The sequence below is a fragment of the Phragmites australis genome, chromosome 5 (assembly GCF_958298935.1).
Source record: "Phragmites australis chromosome 5, lpPhrAust1.1, whole genome shotgun sequence".
Lineage (NCBI taxonomy): Eukaryota > Viridiplantae > Streptophyta > Magnoliopsida > Poales > Poaceae > Phragmites > Phragmites australis.
Genome location: NC_084925.1, coordinates 41,899,697 through 41,926,531, shown reverse-complemented (window position 1 = coordinate 41,926,531; position 26,835 = coordinate 41,899,697). Strand labels below are relative to the sequence as shown.

The 26,835-nt window shown below is 42.8% G+C and overlaps 3 protein-coding genes across 3 annotated transcripts; 2 read left to right on the top strand and 1 right to left on the bottom strand.

Moving 5' to 3' along the window:
• The first annotated feature begins 234 nt into the window (after window positions 1–234).
• On the top strand, window positions 235–4,028 carry LOC133919761 (TORTIFOLIA1-like protein 5). Its single transcript, XM_062364256.1, has 5 exons — window positions 235–1,127; window positions 1,227–1,356; window positions 1,671–2,182; window positions 2,791–3,167; window positions 3,543–4,028. Exons 1-5 carry the CDS (start codon window positions 345–347, stop codon window positions 3,550–3,552), a joined length of 1,812 nt encoding a protein of 603 aa, XP_062220240.1. The 5' UTR covers window positions 235–344; the 3' UTR covers window positions 3,553–4,028.
• Window positions 4,029–10,317: 6,289 nt separating this feature from the next.
• On the top strand, window positions 10,318–13,670 carry LOC133918089 (E2F transcription factor-like E2FE; the record flags this gene model as incomplete). The annotated part of the gene is made up of 10 exons (XM_062361845.1): window positions 10,318–10,718; window positions 10,807–10,927; window positions 11,025–11,102; window positions 11,198–11,263; window positions 11,371–11,497; window positions 11,586–11,653; window positions 11,736–11,808; window positions 11,955–12,016; window positions 12,101–12,515; window positions 13,187–13,670. Coding segments are annotated over 10 exons (1,533 nt in total), but the record flags the coding sequence as incomplete, so codon positions are not given.
• Window positions 13,671–23,681: 10,011 nt separating this feature from the next.
• On the bottom strand, window positions 23,682–24,666 carry LOC133917707 (uncharacterized). Its single transcript, XM_062361571.1, has 4 exons — window positions 24,584–24,666; window positions 24,220–24,493; window positions 24,032–24,119; window positions 23,682–23,926 (listed from the first exon to the last, which is right to left on the bottom strand). The coding sequence occupies exons 1-4, from the start codon at window positions 24,593–24,595 to the stop codon at window positions 23,794–23,796; spliced, it is 507 nt and encodes a 168-aa protein (XP_062217555.1). The 5' UTR covers window positions 24,596–24,666; the 3' UTR covers window positions 23,682–23,793.
• Window positions 24,667–26,835: the final 2,169 nt, after the last annotated feature.

Sequence of the window (26,835 nt, the reverse complement as noted above, 5' to 3'; positions counted from 1 at the left end):
ATTTTAAGACATATAATCAATTTTCGCATGGGTTAATACTGCACTGGTAATTTATGGAGTTTGATACCGGTGTACAAAGCTGCTTTGAGCTCTTCCATGTCAGACAGAGGAAAAGAAAGAAAAGGAAAAGTTAAAAAGAAGAAAACAAATGAGAAGCGCATGAATAATCGCGCAGTAGCAGTACTGCCTACCCCGGACCCGGCACCTATTAGAGAGAGCGTCAGTAGCTAGGCAGCTTCCATGCCACTCCACGGCACACACCAATAACTTGGCGGCACTTAGCGGCTGTCGGCTCTTCGCGGAGCCACACCGCGACAGCACCGCTCGTGGCTCCCGCGCGCGCCATGGGCACCGCCGCGCGGCGTGAGCCGCTCAAGCAGCGCGTGAACCGCTGCCTCCTCAAGCTCTCCGACCGCGACACGGAGGCCATGGCGGCCGCGGAGCTCGAGGCCATCGCGCGCGCGCTGGGCCCGGACGAGCTCCCGGCCTTCGTCTCCGCGGTCTCGGACGCGCGCCCCACCGACAAGACCCCGCTCCGCCGCCACGCGCTCCGCGCCCTCGCGCTCGTCGCCGCCACCCACTCGCGCGACGCCGTCGCGCCGCTCGTCCCGCGCATCCTCGCCGCCGCGCTCCGCCGCGTCCGGGACCAGGACTCCTCCGTCCGCGCCGCGCTCGTCGACACCGTCCGCGCCGCGGCGGCCGCGGCGGGCTCAGCGTCCGCCGCTCTCCGGCCCCTCACGGACGCGCTCCTCCACGAGCAGGATCAGTGCGCGCAGCTAGCGGCCGCGCTCGCCACGGTCGCCGCCGTCGAGGCATCCACCCTCGCCGCCGACCTCGCTTCCTACCTACACAAGCTCCAACCCCGCCTTCTCAAGCTCCTCCGCAGCAATGCCTTCAAAGCCAAGCCCGCGCTCATCACCCTCATCGGCGCCTCCGCGGCCGTGGGCGGCGCTGCCGAAGTCACCGCCTCCATCCCGTGCCTCCGCGATGCAATCGCCAGTGACGACTGGGCGGCGAGGAAGGCCGCGGCGGAGGCGCTTGCTGCATTGGCTTTAGAGCACACGGATCTTCTCATGACCTACAAATCCTCTTGCGTAACCTTCTTCGAGGCCAGAAGGTTTGACAAGGTCGGTCTTCAATTTGGCTCGGATCTTGATGATGGCATTCATTTTTTTTTTATCCGAGTGTGCGTGTTGAGTTTCCGGTGTTCTTGTTGGCCAATGCAGGTCAAGATTGTGCGAGAGTCGATGAACCGGATGATCGAGGTCTGGAAGGAGATCCCGGATGTTGAAGAGGACGAATGCTCCTCCGCTGCGCCACCAGCCTCGCAGTCACAACGAAGATCTTCTCTAACAGGTGAGGATCATTCCCTTTGTAGTTTTAGTTGCTACTTGCTACTACCTCTGCTTGTGCAGATCTGGTAAATTTAGGCGTTGTCTACACAACGCCTGGTTCCATTATAGCAATTCCGTAAATTTATGTTTGTACTTTGCAAGAAGTAAAGAACCACAGAAACTTTTGTATGTTGCAAGTAGTAAAGAACCACATAAAAGGAGTTCGGTAGTTAGAAGAGGATTCTATTGTAATTTGCTGATAAAGTCTTGAACTGTTATGTAACTGTGTAAGTGCTTCATCAATTTTTTGACACGGATTATTTTGTTATTAAACAGGGAGTGCAAGTGACGGGCGATATCCAGCTGCTTCCCTAGGCTCAAACTCAGTTCAATCGGCGACGAGGAGGAGCAGATTACCAGTGAGCAGATCACCTCCGCCTGATGTGTCGCACAGCGTCACCAAAGCAAATAACCCTTTATCCATCAGGAACAAGAAGCTGTCGCCTCCTTCACACCGCAAAGTAGGCATTGCTGTTGCTCCGGATGCTACCCCAATCAAAGTGGTGACGGAGGAGAAGCTTCTGAAAGGAGGCAATGTGAGGGAAAGACTGGAGGCAAGGAGGACACTCTTCCAGGGAAGCGAGGAGAGAGCGAACAAGCTGGCTGGACTGAAAGCAGGGTCCCGAGTCGTTCCATATGAGGGTGGTGGTAATTTGGAAGAGATTTCTGAAGTTGATGATGGATCAGAGAGGTTTCAATTAGTTCACAAAGACGAGAGCTTTTCAGAGATTAGGACACAGCTTCGTCAGATTGAAAACCAGCAGAGCAGTTTACTAGATCTTCTCCAGGTAATTTTCGTTTGTTGCATTGGATCTTGTATTGTTGTATTTTAAAATTCAATTATGAGGCTTATAGGGCTCGTAGCCATAAATGTATTTGCAGATATGAATAACTAAAAATTTCTGCCCTGATTACTTGGCTAATATACCAGAGGAAATATCTTCAGGAATTTAGTTGCAACATCTGTGTTGGTTGCGAGAAGAGGGTAACATCTATGTTGGTTGCAACAATGCTGGAAAGGGATTGCTGCTGCAAAATACTTACCAACGTTCAGCATTGATTTTTCAGTATGAGTGATTTGTAGGGTCGGATTCAAAGTAACATAATAACTGCAAATTAAGACATTGTCATATACATACAGCATGTGCCATGTTGCTGTACAGGTTCCCCACGTAACCTGACACCGCTAAATGTAACCATGCACTGATCTGACTAGTGCCATGAAGGCATATTATCATCTTGCTGATTTACCTGCGACTGTCATGCGGCAATTAACATTTTAAATCATAAGTCATATAGTCATGAGTCACTGTGGGCCTTATGAGCACTAAGCTTCTGATACCCTCCATGTTTATTGGAAGCACATCTGACATTTGTAGTTCAATTTGTTTATCAGAAATTCATGGGGAATTCTGAGAATGGCATGAATTCTTTGGAGACAAGGGTACGTGGGCTGGAGATGACATTGGACGAGATCACTCGTGATTTGGCCTTCTCTTCAGGAAGGATGTCTAACAGGGAACCTGATGTGAACACCTGCTGCATTCTGAGCCCAAATTTCTGGAGAAGGCGCGATGGTGGTAGGTATTCCTCCAGGTATTCTGTCTCCGACGCACCAAACAGCTCGGAGGAGAGCAGAACTTCTTACAAATGGGAAAGGCAGAAGTTTGAACTTGTCACCAACCCACTAGCCGAGACGAACATTTCATCTGGAGGAAAAACAGGGGTTACTCAAGAAGGCAGGAGAAAGGATACAACTTTACAGAAGTCAAGGTAATTCTTCTGTTAATGAAAACTCTAGTAACCTTGTTCTCTATGATTCAGTAGATGCAGCAGATATAGTAGTTGGGGCAATCAGATATTCCAACCTAATAAAGTAGAGAAGTTGGAAGCTGACAGTAACAATGCAGAATAAAAGTAGTACTTTTCATACGTAATGCGTTGAAATTATTTTAAAGTTACGGTGTCATTTCAACGTTTTATATATGCAATGCATCTTGCTGAATCTTTCTTTTTTAAGACAGGTAGGGCTTCCCTCTCATTCGCCACCAACCCGCATTTAAATTTCCAATATATTTTGCCTAACATAATTCCTTTCAGCTCACCTACTCGGCAACTAATAATTGTTTTTTCTCATAATTTCTTCAGGATGGGTTAGGCATGATGAAGACATGCTGTTTGCAGTATGAGCTGTTCGAGTTTCTTATGAGCATGGAGGCAGCTAAAATTCTCTTTTCCCGTGCAACTTTTTTTTTGAAGAAACTTACTCTTCAATTTTCGGAAGCTTTTCTCCTTCATTGGACCTGAAAGCATGAGGTGTACTTGGATTATGGAGCTCTATGGGAGTTACTGCCAAGCTTAAACTCTTGAACACTCGCTTCTTGAGCTGGATCGTCAGTTGACTTCTTGATCATCACACTACTAAGTATTGTTGGCTTGAGACTGAAGATACAGTCCCTCCCAGGAGTATGCTCAGCCTGGCATGAGAACGACCACTGTCTTTCGTCCCACATACTGCTTTAGAAAAGAGCTAGCTTCGTATTAGAACATAAACACGCTGTACCACCGTACGGATTATGGATGTGCTATGTAAATAGTTTGGATAAAGCAACTTCGTGCTCGTGAGCTTCTTGACCATATTTCCAGTGTGTGCCCGACTGTTGACACCTGGCATGGTGACGCTACATGTCCTAGTGATCACATTACACATCTAAAACGAGTGCTTGGCTATAAGGTTCATAGTTACCTGCAAATAACCACAAAAATTGTTGAGAAAGAAACTCAAATATCCTACCTGCGCATAGTATGGATTCGTTTGGCAGAGCTACAGCTCAACAATTTTTAGAGCTGGTCATATCTAGTTTAAAAAATAAAATACAACTAGAGCGATATTGATGGGTATTTGGTTGAGCCAAATTGTTCTTATTTAGACTAAAAATATATGTTTAACCTATATTATTTTTTTATAAACTTTAAATCATATATAGATCTTATAGTTGGAACTCTGCCAAACATGATATAAGGATCAACTCAGACCAGATCTTCCAATTGGAATGTATGGGCATGCAAATGATACGGGCAAAGTAGCGAGAGACGCACATAGTGAAGACAAACTTATTCTGGGACGGACACACATATTGAGATCATTATCCATCTGTCCGTGTATTTGTAAGCATGTAATCCTCGAAATGTGAAATTCTTTTGTTGACTGCAAGACATGTGAGGGAGTATGAAATTTTGATCTTTTTAACCGTTGCTCGATTGGATGATCGGAGACCGTTGATGTATAGATCTCATCGAAATGATTCCGTTGCTATCTAGCATTGCGTTTTGGCACTTGGTGAGTCTGTGATGAGCCCAGAAAAATTTTGGATGTTGGATAAATTGAAAAAAGGCTTGGTGGGATCATCTCCCACCCGATCCCACCTGCACACCGCCCTCATCTGACCATCTCGGCCCGACCGCCCACATCAGTCTCCTCTAGCCCTAGCCGCCGACTCCATCCCCGCTGTCGCTGTCGGCCGTCGCCGCCTCACGATCGTCGCCCCCAGCCGCCGTCTCTGCCTCCCGCTGCCTCGACTGCGTTCAGCCATCATCGCCGATCGCCAGCTGGAGCGTCGCTGGCAGGTGGCACAGGGGCGTGAGAGCAAAGGGCGTGGGGGAACTGTGGGGGAAGGGTCAGCCATCCAAGAAAGCAAAAGGAAGAAAAGAAGAAGAAAGAAGGAGAAAGAAGAAAGACGAAGGGAGAAGAGGAAGTAAGGAGAAGGAGGTCTCCTACGAGTTCGCTAGTTTCTTTTGTTGTTTTGTGGTTTCGCTCCAAAGGTGACTCCTTCATAGTCTTTAGATGCTTGTAGGAGGTTGAGGTCGATCATCCGCGTCATCGGTTGAGTGTGTGCTTAGTACAATTAGTGAGTAGCGCATCAACTCAATTTGAGGACTAATCGTTGTCGGTTTTGATCATAGGTTTATAATGGATGTTGTAGTTCTTGTCGTAAGTTTTCTGATGGCGTTTGTCCTTTTCCTTTTGGTTAAGTGGTGTAGGAGTTTTTGGCTAATTAGTGTTGTAATCCGGCGAGAGTTAGAACATGTATTGTGTCTTGTTCTTCGATCTTTGACTAAGCTAGAGGATGTTCTTACTCGGCATCCAACGAGGTAGTTGCTAAATGTCTTTCTGTATCCCTTTAGTTGTCAGGTTTGCGAGGTTTTGGGCGTAGAAGCGTGTGTCTTCTTTTGTTTTGTTGTTGCGGTTCCTTGGTGCTAATAGAGTGTTTGTTCAGGTGGTGCCACTTCATGTCATAGCTATTGCCTGCCTTCATTGTCGGTAAAAGGCAAGTGAAGTAGCGGATGGCTATGCTTTAATTTGTTATTTGGTTGCATTTATTCTTTTACTTGCAATGCATACATCTAACCTGATAAATTGATTATGGGCAAAAATACAAAATTAGACAATATGCATGAGCGTATTTATTGAAATAAACAACATGTAGGTGTATTTACGAATCTAACATCCATATTCGACACACGGTGTATCGAAAAAGGTATTTTCAGCACACCATGTGCCGAATACGGCACTGTTGGCCGTATTTGGCACACGATGTGCCAAAAATCACATGTATTTCGCACACCGTGTGCCGAATACGGGCAATAGTGCATATTCGGCACACCGTGTGCCAAAATATCCTTTTTCGCACACTGCGTGCCGTCACGTCATGCTTTACTTTTTCACTTTTCGCTTTACACTTTATTCCTTCAACCGGCCGATCACCCGCATGCGAGATTCTTCGTTCATTCGGCGCAGGTATAAATTGGTTCTTGCAACGCATTGCGAAGCTACACTCGAGCACGAGCAGAGCAGCAGTCAAGCGCGAGCAGCATTTGAAGCAGCAGTCGAGCGTGAGCAGGTGTAGTGCAGCAGCAGTCGAGCGCGAGCAGGAGTAGTGCAGCAGCAGCCAGGCCGAGCAGCAACGCGAGGAGAGGACTGCCTTCTGTAATAGTAAGTACATAGATTATATATGTAATTAATATTTAGATTAGAAAATGTAATTAGAGTAAGTAGGGTATTTATTCTGTTCGAATACAATGGTTAAATGGTATTAAGTTGAAGGTGTTGAAGATGTTGTTTGGAAGTTTCGAAGAGTCTTACAACTATGCCCTGAGGCTGCTGCAGAAGATTTCCATGACGAATTCAAGGATCCAGTGGGCCATGGCGGATGAGCCGATCAGGCTGGAGGATGGGTTATACAGCAGCACTGGCCGATACCTCATTAGATTTTTCTGGTCTTTTGCCCAATGCATCGAAGCTTTCAACTATTGCAATCCAGTTGTATGTGTGGATGCCAAATTTCTTAGCAGCAAGTACCATGGTAACCTTATGACAACGATGACGACGGATGCAAACAATCAGATCATTCCTCTCACGTATACAATGGTTGAGAGTGAGAACAATGATAGTTGGTTGTGGTTCCTTATCTTGGTGAGGACACGTGTTGTTAACAATAGAGAACGAGTTTGCATCATCTCAGACCGCAACAAGTGCCTCTTGCATGCGTTGAACGTGCTGCATGACAGCACAAACTACTCAATTGCATGGCCTGATATGGAGAGAAGGTTGTGCATGCGACACTTGGGTGTGAACATGTACTCAAGATACCACAACAAGGGTCTTGTAAAGAGGTTCAAAGGGTTGTGTCATATTCGGCACACGGTGTGCCAAAAAGTTATGTTATTGGTTATGCATGAATCATGATATATGTATGTGTCTCATTCAATGGAAGTTTTGTCACCGTGTGTTCGACCATGACCGTACTAATACTTCATCGTATGTTACCCGAGAAGAGGTACGATACACACCTTTATGTTACTCGAGGAGGGATAAAGGTGAGAAAGAGCATATCATGTGCATATATATGCATTCATATGAAGTTATTTAGTTTATATATGCATTCATATGAAGTTATTTAATTTGATTGCATCAATGTCGTGAAGGATCATTCTAGAAGATGTTAAAATGATTGTTGTTGCCGTTGGATTTGCCTAGCTATATTTTTCCCTGATGTTGCTAGTATATTCCGTTTCTAGTTTCTATTTAAAGATGATTGCTTAATTAACTGTGGCTAAATAACTTATTAAAGTAAATTTCCTTGTTGAGGTTTTTGAATCTCACATTGATTTCTTTTTAGGTACTTTTTGAGGTGACGACGTGTATATGGGATGGGAAGCTGCACGCCACTTACAATTTCACATTTCTTTTTTGTTAAGCCTGTTATATTGTTAGATGACGTCGCTTTGCCCTATGATATATGTTTTGGCGTGTGGTGGTTTAGATGTTATGATCGATATATGTTGCTAGGACATATATATTACTAGTGTGATGTTCTATAAACTATTATCTATCTATATATGTTCACTGTCGGTTATATCTCAAGTTCTATAAAAGATGATGTTGAAATTTTCCTTAAACTTCGGCAACTCCATAGGTTGGGGCAGGTGACATTTCGGATTTGCAGGGGCCTGAGTTGTTATAGAGCATTAGGCACTGATGCACGGTGACGGCAAACAACAGTGGAGATGGTAGATATCGCCGCTGTCAGTTATATCTCTAGTTTTAAAAAAGATGATGTTAAAATTTTTCTTGAACTTTGGTAACTCCATAGGTTGGGTAGGTGACATTTCGGATTTGTAGGGGTCTGAGTTGTTATAGAGCATTAGGCACTGATGCACGGTAATGACAGTCAACAGTGAAGATGGTAGACATCGCTGGAACAGCGGAAGGCGGCAACTCTCGCGTCACCCCATCGCCAGGGGCGGATCCACCGCTAGGGCGAGCCCGGGCGGCCGCCCGAGCTCCCTGGCGGTGGACTCCCCTTCCCCCTCATGGATTTCCAGAGGATTCATCGATTTTCGGCGGCGTAACTGTGTGAGGCTATGTCGCTGTGAGGAACCGAGGAAGAAGAAGACCCATTTGGGGCTTTGGGCAGTTGGGCTATGAGGCCGACACCCGCACCTTTCCATCCGCATGGCCCAGTGACCCAGTTGGATTGCTTCCTCTTCGCCCTTTCCCGTTTCCCCCAAATCAGACTCCTAATCTTCACCACAACTCCAATCAGCCCCTGCCAATCGTAACTCTCGGGCTCCCGGCGGCGGTGGCCTGCGGGCAAGGAGCAAGGAGTCAACTGTCAAGGACGCCATCGACTTCGGCCGGCCCACAAAGCCGCACAGCCTCCGGGGAGCTACAAGGAGCCCGGCGTCGGGACGTCGGGTGGATGACTGGATTCCTCCTCGCCATTAGCTTCGCGGGGCTTCTCAACTTGCTCCCGCTCAGAAAGGTGGCTCCTTTGTCTATTTTCACAAATTGTCTCGAATTAATGGAGCATTAGGATAGCATGCAGTATTTTTCTCCGAAACCAACAACATGCAATTTGGAAGTAGTATATTGGCAATCTTTTTCTAGCCAGCTCAACTGCTTAAGCCTTTTGATATCAGTTCTCCAAAATTGCTAAATGGGACACCCTTGCGTGTTTTAGTACCTTTTAAACTGCTACAGGTTTGAAGATATATGCATCAACATCTATTTTCTTTCATTTATATGTCAGCACCTGATAATTTGCATAACATTTTCAGGCTTTGGTCATAGGCTATAAATTGACTTGGATTGTAAAGTGGCACTGCTGCACAGGGCACTCCGCCACTCCGCCACTCCGGCACTGGCTGCCACCATGAGCCACAAATTCATTCGAGGTAAGGTACTAAACTGGTTAGCTATCAAACTGATTTTGCTGGTCCATTTGAGTTGTCTGTGTTAGAGTGTGTGTGTGTGTGTGTGACTGTGTGAGGCAATTATTGATTGATTGATTGATTCAGGACATCAATTGTTGATTGATTCCAATTGTGAGTGTGACTGTGTGAGGCATTCAGATTCAGGATTTGAGGTAATGGTGATGAGCAATTGAGAACTCTTTGCTTTGTGTAAGTGCAAAATATGCAATTTGCATTGTGCAATGAATGAATCATGAATGAAGAGATTTCTTACCATGTGTTGTGTGCTTTGTAGGATATCAATTATTAGATCATCAAGACATCAATAACAAAGAGATTTTTCAAACCAACATCTTTGGATACCCGAAGTACGAGGGAGAGTAGAGTTGGTGATAGACGTGATGCAGAAAATGAAACAGTAATCCTCACTCGGTTACTCGTGCTCCTGCAACTACTCGTATAGAATACAAAGGTATTAAGGATTTTGTTAGCTTCGCTTAATTATTGAAAACTTGTTCGTTTCGCTTAATTATTATCTTAATTAAGATATTTTTTTAATCTCATCTTAAGGTTCGCCCTAGCTGCTTTACCCGGCTGGATCCGCCACTGCCCATCGCGTTGTGGCAGTGGAAACCGCCTCCGCTGCGGGCATTGCGTTGCGCGGTGCCATGGCGACGTACGCACTAGGGCACTACGCAGCACGGGCGCGCCGCCGCCCGCGGCCAAGCAAGCGCGTACGGGGTGCCAAATCTACCAACCTCAAGCGCATATGGCGACGTACTCACGTGCCGCAACGCGCCGTCTCAGTCCGCGCCATCGACCCTCCTCCACGTGCCTTTTCTAAACGATCTCCTCGGGCGCGCGCTCGCCGTGACGAGCCGCGGAAAATAAAGCCCAAACCGCGGAGAACTCCGACTCCCTCCCCCTCCCCCTCCCGCTCTCGCCGCGCGATCACATCGGCGAGCAAAAAAACCCCACCCAAATCCGACGGCCACCTGCCCACTTCCGCACACGCTCACGCGCGCCCCTTCGGCTACGCCGCGCGCGTCTGTCGCTTAAATTTCAAACCGCGGAAACCCCTCACGCTTCCCACGCCCTACGAGCCACGACGAGCCGATCTCACGCGAACCGGCCCGAGCCGCACGGGAGCGGAACGAGAAAATTTTGAAAAGCGCTCGAATCCGCCACCGCCGCGCCAGATCGAGCCCTCCAGATTCGATTCCACGGCCGGCGCGGCGCCTCCTCCCGCACCCGCACAGATCTGTCCATCTATAATACCATCGCTACAAGAACTCGCTCCCCTCCGAAACCCGCACCACGCGAACACAAATCCTGCCGGATCCTCGCGGGCATCCCACGCGAATCGGAGACGGCGGTGGCTGCGTCCTCCTCTTCCGTTGCCAAGGTAGCCGCGGCCGCGGCGGCAGCAGCGGCGATGGAGTCTGCTTTGCCGCACCAGCACCAGAAGAAGGCGCGGCAGCTGCCAATGCTCGCCGGGGGCGGGGGTGCCAAGTGCAGCCACCACGCGTACAGCCGCAAACAGAAGTCGCTCGGCCTCCTCTGCTCCAAGTGAGCTTCTCGCAGCCTCGGCACGTTTGGAGATTTATAATTTCTGGGTTCTTTGCTGTTCTTACCGAATTTTATTTGCTGCTTTTAGCTTCGTGGTTTTGTACAACCGCGAGGATGTGGAGTCTATCGGGCTGGACGAAGCGGCCAAAAGCCTCGGTGTAGAGAGGCGCCGGATCTACGACATTGTCAACGTGCTCGAGAGCGTTGGGGTTAGTTCTTTCTTCTTCTGCCTTTCTTGGGCACAATTGTTGTGCAGTCTGTATTGGTGGTATTCTGAAATTTTGATTCGATTCTCCTTGCGAGAAGATTCTTGTGAGGAAGGCCAAGAATCGCTACACCTGGTTAGGCTTCGACGGAGTCCCGATGGCTTTGCGAGAACTCAAGGTTTGCATCTAGCCCCCTGTCCCTGTGTGATAATTCGATCAAGAACTGTAGATCTCATCCATCTACGCTGTGATTTCTTGTCTTGGTCTTCTCAGGAGAGGGCGTTAAGAGAGAAGTCCGGGTCTGCTCCTCTGCAAATGGAGCAGCAATCTGTTGCCATTGTAGGGCGTCTTATCTTTCCCTTCCGTTTGAATCGATGTTTATGGTTTCGGCGTGCAGGATGCAGTTCCTAACTGAAGTGTTTCTTCTCCTGTATCATGTTGCTAAGATGTCGGATGACGAAGATGATGATAAGTTCGGCGATCCCGATGGTGATATAGAGAGCGAGAAACTTAGTCAGACTGTGGATAATCCTTCTGACAAACCTGGTGCACCCCGTTGTAGGCTTAGATCTGGTACATTGCTATTTGCTTCATATTGATTTACTCTGTGTTGTTACATTCTGTCTGCCAGGCTCAAAATTCTGGTTGTCACATTTTTCAGATCATAGGAAGGAGAAATCACTTGGGTTGCTCACACAGAATTTCGTGAAGCTCTTCCTCACCATGGAGGTGAGCAATTCTTAATGTTTTATTTCTGCCTAAAGGTTCATGCACGATCAGTTTCTTGATGTGAAATCTATACTTGGAGCAGGTTGACACAATATCACTTGATGAAGCTGCAAAGCTGCTCCTTGGAGAAGGCCACGAGGAGTCCAATATGAGAAGTTAGTACTTGCATTTTCTCTTTCTAATCGTGCAGCAGTACTAGTATCAGGGCTAAGCAAACATAATCTAATCTTGATATCTTATTTTTTGAACGTAAGTAATCTTTTTTTAACGTAATAATCTTGATATCTTATTGGTAATGCAGCTAAAGTTCGGAGATTATATGACATTGCTAATGTGCTGTCTTCCTTGAATCTAATTGAGAAGGTAGGCTTTCGATCCTCACTGACGATTAAATCGAAATCCAATGATAGGAGCTGTATTTTAACACTCTTGAATTATGGCTTCCAGATACATCAAGCGGACACAAGAAAGCCTGCTTTCCGTTGGTTGGGCAAGGCAGGGAAACCAAAAGCAGAAAACGGTGTCACAGTTGCTGTACATCCACCAGGGAAGGCTGTATCGAACAAAAGAATATTTGGGACTGAACTCACTAACATTGGCATGCATAGAAGCAACCTGGATTCAACAATCCAGAAGAAAGCAAAACTGGCACAGAGTGGTGGTGACGTCTTGAAAAACTGTAAATTAGCTGTGGAGAGTCGGCTTGGGCAGGGTAACAAGAGTGGCTTTGTTTATGGACCTTTCCACCCTGCTGGTGCAAGGAAACAGGAGCCAGATGGTGGTAATAAATCAGTGCAAAGGGAGAGGGCTGAGGACTGGGAGAACCTTTCTGCTTCATTTCGACCACAGTACCAGAACCAAGGTGGGTTCAAAACTATTTTAATCTTGCTTAGTTCCTTTGACAAAATTAGAATCTTTGCTTCTTAAGAGAACTTTATTTCAGGTAGAAAAAGGAAGTGTCATCCTGTACTGCCTGGTTCACGGATTTAGGTTAGAAGTATGAGCATAACATGTCTATCTTGCTGAAGTTTTAAATAATTATGCATCACAAACTCCTTACTGAAACTTAATAATGGCATCCAATGGGCTTGAGATTAGTATCATTCTATGTATCTCGTTCCTAACAACCCAAAAGCTCCCAGCAAACTCCAGCCAAGCCAAATAGCATCATGTTTAGCTTCCGCGACCCACTGCTGTAAGCAACCAGCTACAAAGTCTGAGATTGAATTCAAGTATGACCCTAAGAACACTGCAACGCATGTATAATAAATACAACACCATGATCTTGTATTTTTAGTAGAAGTTACAGTATGAGGATATTGAACTTTATAAGCTATTATGATTTTATGAGGAACACCAGCCAGTAGTCCACTCTGACCATTTGTTAGCACGTTTAGAACATAGGGCGGGCTAACAATTGTAATGTTTATGCAAAATCTATTGTAGGAACGTTTGAACTGGTACTGCAGTAGTTATTAGGATGTTTTATTATGTATTGGACTCAATGTCGTCCACATTTTTTTCTGGATGCAGCCCTCGGTGATCTTTTCGCTCATTACGTGGAAGCATGGAAGTCGTGGTATTCTGAATTTGCGCAAGGCAGCAATATTATGCAGCAACGCTTCGACCAGTCTGCTATTAACCAATTTTTGTAGGCAAATCATAAGCTCAAGCACTGCAGTTCTAGTGCGCGCTTAGGTATTTGACTGTACAATTTGTCAAAAGGGGGAGAAAACAAAGACGTGACTTGGCCTAGGGTTCATTGTATTTACTCAATACAGGATGTCTTTAGGCTGTACCAGTCCAGAAAATAGAGTGAAGCACGTCTCATTATTAACTCACCTCTGTGGGTTCTCTATTGTTCATTCTTGTTAATGTGCTTACCTCTCCTTCGCCAAATAAAAAAATGTGCTTACCTCTGTGGGTTTTAGAATTTGCTGTCACTAGTCATGCTGCTGAAACTTGAAATATAGTATCTCTTTGTACTTCTTTTGGGACAGAAATTAACTGTACTCGTTTAAATCAGATGCAAGCACACATAAACACTGTTCAGCTGTATTTTGTTTGAGACATAACCTTTGTGAACTCAATTCACTGGCACAATTCAAATATCTTTCTTCAGGCTTGGCCTGAATTTTATTCAGAGACTGGTGTAAAAGACAGTCAATCCAATCAAAATACAAGTTCTTGATTCTTGCTTGGATTAAGGAGAGCACCCCAATTCCCACTACCGAGCAATTCTCGTGGCTACATTATTATAATTTTCAGTGCATACCACTTGCGTTATTAATTTGCCAAGACAGTAAACTAATTAAATGCCAAGATAAAAAGTGTATCGTCCGGCTCCAATCATAATTCTGCCAGCCAGGCAATTTTATAACTGTTTAACTTAGAAGAGATCAGATACCGTACGAAAATTCTAAAAAAAAATGCACATCAGATGTGCCTTTACTTCAAATAAAATCCTGTTGTTGCTTGTCTTCTAACCATTTTTTTAACCATATTGATGTCATTATAGACTTGTTTAACAAAGCTCTAGCTTAAGAATTTTTTAGCAGAATATTCCTAGCTCGTGAAATTTATAGAGCTAGAGTTGAGAATACACTAAAACTTTTAAATGAGTCATTTTGTTTATATTCTAGATTAAAAATATATACTTAAATCACTTTATATTAACTTATAAACACTAAATCTAAGATAAAGTTAAAAATCGGAGTACTACCAAACCGAATCTATATTATACAAATCAAACTCGCTTAGCCAATTAAATTAAACTAAAATATGGTATTCGCGCACTTCTGTGCAAGAGCGAACTGCACCATCAAACCAAACCCACGTGTGGCTAAAGATGGCAACGGGGCCAATTCCCGTCCGAAAGTGATTCTTCATCTTCGTCCTTATAGGAAACTAGTAACCGTGCACGTGCGACACGCACGAGCAATTGTATTACTACGGTTTCTAAAATATGCGGACACCTTTTATATTCTGAGTTAACATAAATCAAGTAACCGAATATTTAATAAAACACTGCTAGTTTAATTTAATCATGCTGCAAATCTGCATCTACTACAAGGAAAAAAACATCTAGTACAACTCCAATATGTCTCACCACTGCAATACGTCTCCATACACAATATTCTTTCCTGTGGGATCTATTTCTTTATTTGGGTTAGTAAGAATCTAAATCGTCTGCCTTGACACACATGCAATTAATAACGTTGCGACGAATGCATACATATGAAATCAGTAATATTGCAGCGGGAGTCAAAATTTTAAGCAAAATATGGTGTAGAAGTTTACGATCACATATTATATTATTTAAGCAAACCACGGTGTAGAAGTTTACGATCACCTATTACAATTGTACGTAATTGAACTCATGAGAAAGAACTTATATAAAGGAGAAAATATAATATCACGTGCAAATATAATATCACAAGTATTTTATCTTTGGAAACATCGAATGCCTAATGCTCTTGACAATTTTTCGTAGAAGGAGGGGATGTCGTCTTCACGTTCGTTCCTGTTATATTTCAGTAAGTTTAACAAAAATTGCTTCCTTAGTTGACTGTCGTTACCATCCTGCATATGCATTTCATGTCGATAACAAGGATCCGTGCGAATTGTGCACCGTTGTGCGTTGGAGAAGACTTACTCTATGAATTGTAGGTTCTGGCCTTTTCTCCATTCTATGTGCGCTTGAACTCGAAAACGAAGAAACCAGAAGCGTTCCTACAGCACAATTAATTATTATATTTGCAATTCACAAACGAATCAATTATAGTGAGGTTAGAAGCAAGATACCGATCATGAAACCGAAGAACACCATTCCAATACATCTCTGTACACAATATTCTTGGTGCTTTTCCCCATGGCATCTATATCTTTATTTGGCTTAGCTAGAATCCGTGTTGACTGACGTGATACACCCCTCGATAATGCAACATACAGCTGTCCATGAGAAAACACAGGCTCGGGTAGATAAATACCAACATTAGGAATGGTTTGCCCTTGAGCTTTGTTTATAGTCATTGCAAAGCTAAGGCGGATTGGAAATTGTTTCCTCTTGAATCTGAAAGGGAGTGAAATGTCCTCTGAGGGGGACAAAGGGATCCTAGGAATGAACACCCTCTTTCCAGCATGTTGCCCGCCAACAATCTCTGCATCAATGGCATTACGTTGGCAGGCTCTAACCATTAGCCTTGTTCCATTGCAGAGACCGTTGTGAGGATCAAGATTCCGAAGCAGGATGACTGGACAGTTGCTTTTGAGTTTAAGCAAATGTGGTGGCAATCCATTTGGTGTGATTGAGTTCAGAAAGTCAATCGGATAGTTGTTTCGTGAATCATCATCGACGGAATCAAAGCTGTAGTATACCGTCTCCTTACCTGGAAACCTATCTATCATAATTGCATTCAGCTCATCCACATGCTCATTCTTAGTTGAGAGGATAGCACGTGCACTCATGTAGTCCGCTGACGTAGAATTGTTCTGGAGATCTGGGAATACAAATTCAATGAGTTTGTCAATTGATTCTTCTGCAATACTATAACCAACCACGATATCATTTGGGAGACGCACATAATCATCACCAATCGTCTCTTCTGTTCCGTTGCCGATCCTAAGGAGGTATTCGGAGAACCATGGGTCAGACTGCGCCCTCATATTCCGGGTTAGCTGTATCTTACGTATCTTCTCCCATATATAAGACCTTTGTAGTGTAGCATCAGTGATCTGTGCCCTCGTACCACGTGTCACCACTGGAAGGACCTGCCTAAAGTCTCCTCCAAATACCATGACCTTTCCACCAAAGAGCTGCGAGCATCCCATTATATCCTGGAGAGACCTATCGAGTGTTTCAACAGCTTGACGTTTGGTCATGGCAACTTCGTCCCAGATTATCAAGTGTGACCTGCGAAGCAACTCAGCGGTACCGCTCTGTTTGGTGAAATTACACATGTTGTTGTCGGAAAGCTTTATGGGGATCTTGAACCTGGAGTGGGCGGTGCGACCACCGGGCATGATGGACGCTGCAATACCAGACGTTGCAGTTGCAATGGCTATCAGACCCATTGAACGAACCTTTGCAAGTAATGCCTTGTACAAATATGTCTTTCCCGTGCCACCTGGACCGTCAACAAAGAATACCTGGCTCGTAGAGTTGATTACGTGATCCATTATTTCATCAAACCCCGACCGCTGCTCTGTGTTCAGTGTATTAATAAGATTCAGATGTTCTACATCTACGCCCACCGACAATTCCTCTAATATTTCTCTCAATTGATCGCTATAATAATCAGCTGTATGAACAATATAATAATAAAATATTAACTAAACCGTTAGTTAACATAACAAAATATTTACAATACAGTGTTAGATACATAAGCACTGACATAACTATAAGAGAACTGCCATTTTGTTATGTATTTACCAATAAATCATGACAATTGACAAAATAAGCGAAAAAAACGTAAAACACTACGCAAGGACATCACCTGAGTCGTCAACCTCCGGAAGACCATAATTCCTTACATCCTTGCCCATTGAATGAACCACGTTTCTAATATCCCTAAGCACCAGTTGCTCAACCATTGCTGCATCATTGTGTGTACGACGATAATCTTGGGACATTGCTTCAAAATGATTTTCCCATAAGCCACGGATATTTGTCGCCTCGCAGAATACAATAATTGTCGCAAACAACCTTCTCAGTGCACAAGGCATGTGGAATGTAGTGGACTCAGCCAAGCATTCATCGAGGGATCTATCAGTCTCTACGAGCCCTATCATCTCGCACGCTTCTCTGAAGGTGGAACATGTTTTCCCATGTACAGTACGAAGGTTCTCGTATGAAGTTGCGCCTCTCACATGGTTGAGGAGCACACGTAAATAGTACCTCTCCCCTTCAGCAGGATTTGCATACACAATTCTCCCAATCTGCGGCCTCTTTACCCTTGCCTGCCAGCGCTTGTCGGGCTTGATCCACCGGAAGTGCTCCGGGAACTCTTTGTATAACAATTTACGTGCCTTGCTATCCACCAGGTTCATCTTGAAATACTCAGTAAGCATTGACCTCTTAGATTTCTCCCGGTTCACCACATCATTCAGGTTATCAGTAGCTCTGTATGACACAAATTGCATGTTTGGCAGATGTAGTTGAAGTTGCAAAACAGAAGGAGATACGGCATACAAAGGGAAACCAAATATCCGATACACGGCCTCAGGGGGAGTTATGAACCTTGCATCCCTGTATTGTCGAATCTCGTTGATTACTGTACCGTTTTGATCTTGTGAATCGACTGAGAAGGATGCACGATCATGGCCTTTATAGACATATTTGTATAGGTACTTAACTGCCTTGATGCTTGAACAAACTTCGACATTAATATGGCAGTTATACCGCATAAGCAGTGTGGGGTTGTACGGAACCACCCATCTATTATCCAATACGGCACCCCTGGTCGCCACTCGACGACCATCTTCCCTTCTCCTATATATAGGATAAGAGTCTTTTCCTTGCTGTGTAGCTAAACAGAATTGTCTAGGATAACGAAAACGGCACTGTCCGTCTATCATGCAGGGGCAATTTTTGTTGAGAGCACCACATGGTCCATGTAGCATGTGCTTGATAACCAGAGCATGCAATACAGGGTACTTGTCAGGATCAGGAATCTCTGCTGAAATAACCTTGTCGTAATCATCGGGACTGCTTAACTTACTGTTAGGGGCCATAATCAATAAGAAGTGCTCATGTGGCAAACCCCTCTTCTGAAACTCCGTAACATGTGCATATGATCCGACCTCACCCAAGTGACTCTTCTTGATCAAAAAATCGTGTAAATCACGCAGCTTAGCCCGGTATACTCTCGCAACCAATTCTGGTCTATCTTGTGGTGTCTGGCATGGTAATAGTTGCCTTGTTATCTCCTCCCAATGTGGATTGCAGGTCATTGTGACAAAGTAATCAGGTTTCCCAAACCGGGTCACTAAAACCATTGCGTCAAGGAATCGTGCTTGCACGTCTCGATCTCCTCCAGGGAAAGTCCGTGGGAGCACAATTCTTAGACCAACCTCAGAAGCACGCACTTCACCAGCAGCAATTGTATCTATAATACCCTGTCCAGTATTATAATAAGCAACACATTAGACAAATGGAGGACATGTGTTAATGATACAATCTCAAATAAATAGGACGACATGTACTACCTGGTACAAATCTGCACGTATGAGAGCTTGATTCTCTGGTTTCGAATACCAATCGAGCCTCATAGACTCTATCTTTATGTATATGTCAACTACCCACTGCTGGAAAAGACGGCGCCCATGTAACAGTATGTTAAATTCCCCAAGCCTGATTTGCAACTTGAAACAATAATATTCCCTAGCACTGACATGTTTGCTGGACTCGTTACAACCATCTGCAAAAAACATAAACTCAATACCATAGTCACAAGGGGCTAAGAAAATTATTAGCTATTCATGCAAAATTTTAAATTTGGGAAGATAGGAAATAGCCTACGGACCTTCCTCGTCCCTGTTGTCATCATCATTGTTATCATAATTGTTTGGCCAATCTACTGGTTCAGGGCCTTCATAAAGCATCTTACGTTGCCATCCTGTTTCGCCACCAGGGAAAAACAAAGGATAGGCCAACGGATCGTAGCACCCATGGTATGCCCGAATATACCGAGGTCTGTCAGCTTTTCCATACACTATAACACTTCTATCGAAACATTTTTGTGGATCATTCCCTTCCATCCAGATAGCAGCAACTTGTGAAGCTGTGGGGGCATTGTACCTTCGCTGGTCCAATGTAATATCCGTGTTCAGCTCAATCCTATAATCATGGAGGTTTGGAGCAGAACCAACATTCTGAAAGGTCTGCACATAGGGGTTGTGCTCTAGTATCCTCCGTATCTTCCGGATCAAATTGATATCAAGACCAGGAGACCTCTTAGCTCTGTGTTCCATTGTCTCATCAGTATCATAGAAGTAAAGCTGTAGGTGCCGTGGACCCTTCCCACCAGGTACCAGCTGGTCCAAACGGTGATATAGCTGACCATGTGCACGAAATGTATATATACCAGTTCCTGCAGCAGTGCTGACTCGACGATCAAGTGTAACACCAAGACTTGTAAAGGAGAAATGAGAATTGAAATATCGTATGTGTTGTCTGAAGTATTTTGCATCGTCATCATCAAGGCTAGTATACAATCGTCGCAACTCATCCGGTACATCTGGAATGAAGATTTTAACCTTCCCTTTCCTACAACAAAAAGCAAGTCCCTCATATTGGAACCGTTTGGCTCCACAATACGGGCAGTTCTTTGCATCCCTCAAAACATGATGTTTCTTTGGAAGATTTTGGTAGATGCGATCATACGGATCATAACCTTGAATACCCACACTATCAGGACCTTCCACCACGTATGATTCAAAATCAACATCTGCACAAATACAAAAATATATATATGGCTAGGTTACATAATGAATCAGATAAAGCAACATATTATACGGGACTGAAAATTGCTACTTTATGTTTTTACCTTGACCATGATATAACCTCCCTTCTTCATCATCGAATTCATCGGGAATATCCTGGTCTGCCTCGAATTGCTCTATGGGTTGAAAGAAGCAGTGTTAGAACACATTAAAATATATAACTGACGAATGTATTAATGGATAATGTGTTACCTTCATCTGACGAATGTAGTTCCAGTGGTTCAAATATAACTGAATCATATAGTTCATTATCGGGATCTGGTCGATAATCAACATGTTTCGAAGGACCATGTGTTCCAATTGTGTTGTGCGTAGTATTTGATTCTACTTCTTGTTGATTTTCCACGCGAGCACTGGTTCTTTTCTGTTGGCGGCGAATACGCAGGATGTTTAAGTATTCTGATCTACGCTCATCTGACAGCTGTGCATACCACTGTCGACCCTTTTGACGTTTATGGTCCAGCTCACGACCAAAACCCCGATGGTCACTGCTCGTGAAACTTTCAATGCCACTGTCAGCTGTAACTGTCAGATAATACACTCAAATTAGTTTCCCTATTAAATATATGATAGATTATTTGTGGTAAAACAAAACCGAGTAAATAAACCATCACCATACCTGTGGGGTTCATCGGTTCACATGAAGAAGGTTCTCGATCATTAACATTGAAAACATCATATTTGTTTTTCTGGCGGTCTAAACGCTTCTTCTCTAAGTATTCAACCTTCTTATCCGCAGGCATTCGGGCATACCACGACCCATTATGAGGAGACAGATGATCATGATCTACGACACTCGCATCTAGTTTGTTTTCTGCACCCATCACAAAATTACAACCGGATCGACTATGAACACATGTTTTTTTAATTTTTCATGCAATATATGGCATGCTATTATACCTTTAACCGGAGTGCTTGTCATGTCTCCAAACGGGGTACGTATTGCACATGGCATGTGATGTAACTTTGTGACAGTGGATTTTCCTGATCCAATTTTATCGATGTCCAATGCTGTAACCGAACCATATGAATTATGAATTTTTGACCGTTGGTAGTTATCATTTCGGCGCAACCAACAAGTATCATCGCCAGGAGCAACATTTTCCTTATTCCATGCACTGAAAGATTGCCCACATACACTTGGAATGCCTGCAGACACAACACAAAAAAAAACATGGTATGCTTAATTAGATCGCCTAGAAAAGCAAAGGTGTTGATGAAAAACCAAATAATGAATTCATGGAATTACCTGTTGTTGTCGAGATAGGATTCGATGATTCACGGCAATCTGCAGTGAGAATTGTTGAACCATCTTTCTTATTCTTACGCCGCTCGCGATTCTTTCTGAGTAATTCTTCTTTCTTTTCTACAGACATTTGCGCGTACCGCTCCCTTTCCCTCTGCCTCTTACGTTCTTTAGGATCTATGAGCGCTGGCTGTGTTGTGGATGTCTTGGATCCACCACCTGAGATGTATATGTTGGGGCCATCTAATGAACAATCAAAACATGCAAGTACTGCTTTAAACATAGAACACTATACACAACGTATTGTAAGGTAATGGAATTACCATGTGTTACTGAAAGTGAAGTCGACTCTTGATGACATTCAACACCAAGAAGTGTCACATCATCCTTTTTTTGCTTACAAGATTCCCGCTTCATTTCAAGTAACTCATCTTTCTTATCTAAAGTAATTTGTGCGTACCGGTCCCTTTCCCTCTCACGCTTAATTTCAAGCAACTCATCGTTCTTACGTACATCCATTTGCATGATCCGGTCCCTTCTCCTTTCACGCTTTATTTTAAGGAACTCTTCTTTCCTATCTATAGACATTTGTGCGTACCGTTCTCTTTCCCTTTGTCTCTTACGTTCTTTGGCATCTGTGAGAGATGGTTGCGCACTGGACGATGAAGACCCACCCACACCGTTAATATCGGATCCTTCTAATAAAAACCCAAAAATATATTTGGTCAGTAGTTTACATATGAACTTCACAAATTATATCGAAAAAGAATCGCTTAAGACAGATTATGATCAACATCACTTGTAATACCGATGATAGTCAGGTCATTAAACGTCGTAGTATAATCAATTCGCTTCCAAGACGACATCTGCGAGAAAGGATATCTGACCCTTAAATTCGGGAAATTTTCTAATGCCAAATTAAATAAATAACTAAAGGAAACAGCATGACGTCTAAATTTCCACTACTACATCATGTCTAAAAGAAGTATGAATTTAATATCTGTTGCAAAGGATAGACCAAAAAATATGATGCATTCAAAATAATGAAACAACATCCATTGTGAAGGATTTTAATTTGGTAAAGAATGGTGCTAACTGGCTAACGGAATCAAAACAGCAATTCTTCTGATCAAAATAGAAATACATGTAACTACAAATAATTGAATATCATCATGAGATAGAAATTATACGTATCTATCACAATATGTGAATATATGATATTGCGATTTCATTTCACAGCAAGGCTAGCTGTGTCTGTATCGATAAGAGATAAGAGAGAGAGATAGAGCAGGCAAAAGGATGTTAATTGATCATGAGTATTGTTCGTCGACGGTTGTATTCTGGTAGCAACCAGAATAGGGAGCCGAAGCTTTACAGACGAGGACTTGAGACGTAATGAAAGGTATATGCCGGCCAAGGTTCCTCACATGAATCGCATACGGTCGTATTTTTCATACAATTTTTAACGCACACATGTTGCATAATGTACTACGTTTATGATTCTTTTTTTTAAAAAAAATACGCACACAAGTTTACAAACCCAAACATCCATGTTCATATTCTAATATCCGCCAAATTGCAGTTACAGATAATGTTTTCATATATTAATATCTGCAAAAGTGCAGTTACAGATAATATTCTGATTGACAAGTAAAGACACTATTTGGTGTTCATGAATCGAATGCACGTACACAATAAACATCTGAGATTTTAAGAAGGATCAAATTTCAGACACGTGCATTGACTACAAACAACTCGAAATGTCAGTTGTTACTTGTTATGAACCATTGGCAACATAAGAACATAATCACCTTAGTTAATGAAATTTATTTGGATGTGTTCAACAACATTTCAGACCAAGTAATTGTGAGTAATCATTGAAAACCTAAGAATAATATAGAAATCACGATGAAGCAAACCTCTAAGGAATCAATACAAAATAGCATGTCCGATTGTAAACTACAATCATTATAACTATCTATTATTATCCATTACAAAACTATACGAGGAGATTAACTTGTAGCCATAAGTCTCCAACGTAGGTCACACCACTGTTGCTAGGTACGCCCACCTTTTTTCAATAAATCTGTTCACGAATCTGTAGTCCCTATTGCCCCTGATTAACGACCGCTGGAAGGCTGCACAATCCGAACAGAGATGTTTAAATTAACTATATTATAGGGTCAGTTGATAATTCATATTTCAGTAATTATGTTCATGTACAATAATTTTTAGATGGCTATAGAACTACTCACCCTGTAGTTCACGACTGTCAAGATTATTTGGATTGAATGTAAATATCGTGTGATCTGAAGTCTCCAAACACCCTATCATAAAATGAACTTTCTTAGTTACTATGCAGTTACATAAGTAGAAACTATAAGGTGGGGAATCACTCACTGTGTCTCTTATTCAATTTCAGCATGGTCCCAATGATAACGTGTTTATTATTTCCCGCAGATTGCAAGCTTATCGCATACCGCTCTAAAAGCTCACACCAAATTCCAACAACTATAAGGTTGAACCTACAAGTTCACAATAAAAAACAAATGATGTTATGCATGAAATTATTATCTCTACTATATAAGACTTGACTTAACAAATTTTCAATTGATATCAACAAAGTATACCTTGTGTCCATTAGTATGACCTCTCTGTAGGGTTTACTGCGACCAACGTGCTCAAGTTTACACCAGTGCACAACAACTCCGGCTACATCTGTATGATGTATTAATTAATTATATCAGTTTATTAAATGAACACTCTTGCTTCTCTCATTATAATAGATAAAAGAAAATATTTCACACTTAATTTTTACCTACAAACGTCTTGTTAGGACGTCGGTACACTTCATGGATTGGCATGAGATGCTTCGGATAGAGCGGAAATTGAATAGGCATGGTATACGACTCAACTCTAGTGCGGTCGTTCAAGACACACTCATACCGGTGCCCAATATTCCGAAACTGCATCGCCTCCTCCCAGTTAGGATCGAATCTCACTTCATGCAGGGTATAAATGCACCCTTCTGCGAGTAAAGTGTTGAATCTCTCAACGTTGTTGTTCAATGTAATTGCTTCTATTTTGGATCCCTTAAAATTATTAAATAACCAAAAAGTTAGGTTGTAATAATATTTCTTATAACGCGATTGTTATCTCTATCCATTAGACAAGTGACTTACATTGATATCCATGAGAATGAAGTGTTGGCTATCACGATGACGAGAGGGGATCGGGAACTTGACATCTACCCTAACAACGACACTCCATAATCTCTCCAAATCCAAATATTCAATATCATCGAATAATTTGAATCTGTATAAAATTACATGTTAGCCTTATTTTGTTTATAATTTATTTTAGCTACATGTTGATAGGTGAATATAATATAAACGCACCTAGGCGCCACTGGCTTGTGAGAGAAGTTTGCATACGTTCTCTTTCGGCTAAGCTCCATAGGGCTATATGTTTTTACAAAAACAGACTACATAATCGCATAGGCCACAAAAGAACACAACAAACGTTAGGGATTCAAATAGCAAAATAGCGAGGTGGAATATACATTTGTATCCTCCAACCTTTTTTTCTGAGAAACCAGTCTAAGTACATCTACAGCTACTGTTATGAAGAAGGCAACCGTGCAAAATGCAACACAGTGTTCAGGTAGCTCCTTCACCCCTCCCACCACAGTTTCAATAATTATTCATTTCTTTTCCACATGCAAGTGCTAGATAGTTCAATAGCTTAATACATAGTTCAACAGCCATTTAGATAGTTCAATAGCCTAATACATAGTTCAACAGCTTTATGCAAAATAATAGAAGCAGATAAGGAAACCATAGTGCTCATAAGCGTCACATGGATCATAAGTCATAAGTTACAATAATATGCTGACAGAGCATGACAAAAAAAGGAGCTCAGATTTTAAACCATGACATGCTACACTGTTCCATGGCCCATGGCACAGCTTAATACATAGTTCAACAGCCATTTAGATAGTTCAATAGCCTAATACATAGTTCAACAGCTTTATGCAAAATAATAGAAGCAGATAAGGAAACCATAGTGCTCACAAGCGTCACAGCAATCATAAGTCATAAGTTACAATAATATGCTGACAGAGCATGACAAAAAAGGAGCACAGATTTTAAACCACAGCCAGCCAAGTTCCAAGACTGAATAAACTGCTTTTATTGTTTAAAAAAAATGAGGCTATGTATCACAGAAATTAATCATCTAGGAAAATAACATTGCAATTCCAATTGAAAGCAAGAACTTACTTGAACTGGTGTAAATGCGAAACTTGATTTCAACCCTGATTTTGGCCCACAACTGCCACAATTCTTCTATTTGAAACTGATATGAAGCAATATCGAAAAAAAATTAATGATGAGACAACAGATTGTGAAAGGCATTAAGAAGATTCGAAATACAATCAACTCGTTGCAAAGAGCAAGAGAATGTAACTAAGTTCAATGCAGCATGCATAAAAAGCAGATTTTATTGCGAATGGTACATAGTGCAATGAATTTTTGTGTGAAGGTAACGGTAATAACTTTAGCAGATTAGTATACAGAAGAGAAGACGATTGGTGCAGAGCACCTAGCAGAGAATAATCACTTTCACAAAAGGAAGTGTTAAACATGAATCTACGAGATTGCTTGGAACATTACACATGTCCTTAACCATCCAAGCATGAATCAGTATAGTGCCCTAATCTTGGATGAATCAGTATAGTGCTCAGTGTATCCTAATCTTGGATGGTTAAAGAGAGTCTCATAAACCTGAATCTAAGACATCTAAGACAATTGATAAAAGCATGAATCCAGATTAAGGAATGACAATAGTCAGGTACAACAGAGAAAAACATTACACACCTCCTCAGTGAAAGGTCGACTGAGGTATATCCAAATAGTAAATCAGAGCTTTATACCAGCACAAATTTGTTTAATGTAAAATGTGACCTGGCCTCTCTGCAGCACAAGAACACTCCAACTCACAGCCCACAGTCCATGACTCCTGCACAATGTAATGCATTGTCAAAAGGAAGAAACCATATGGCATCGGCTAATGGTGACACTTCTTCAGGTGAAAAGTCCAATGAGGTATATCCAAACAGTAAATCAGGGCTTTGTACCAGTACAAGTTTGATTAGTGGAAAATGTGACCTGGCCTCGCTGCAGCACAAAAACATTACACAATGTCACGTTTACTCGAAATGAATCCACTACTCGAACTTGTTTAATTTACACTCACTACCATACTGCTTACTCTAGCGGCCAACCCACTATTGCCAACCTTATTCTACATTGAACAACACATCAAGAGTGACCAAATTGTCTATAAAGCCATGGATGGACCTACAGAAGAAAGTTGTATTGTGTAGAACAGAGGTTCACCGCCGCTATTCTGGTCACAGAAGGCATCAAAGTTG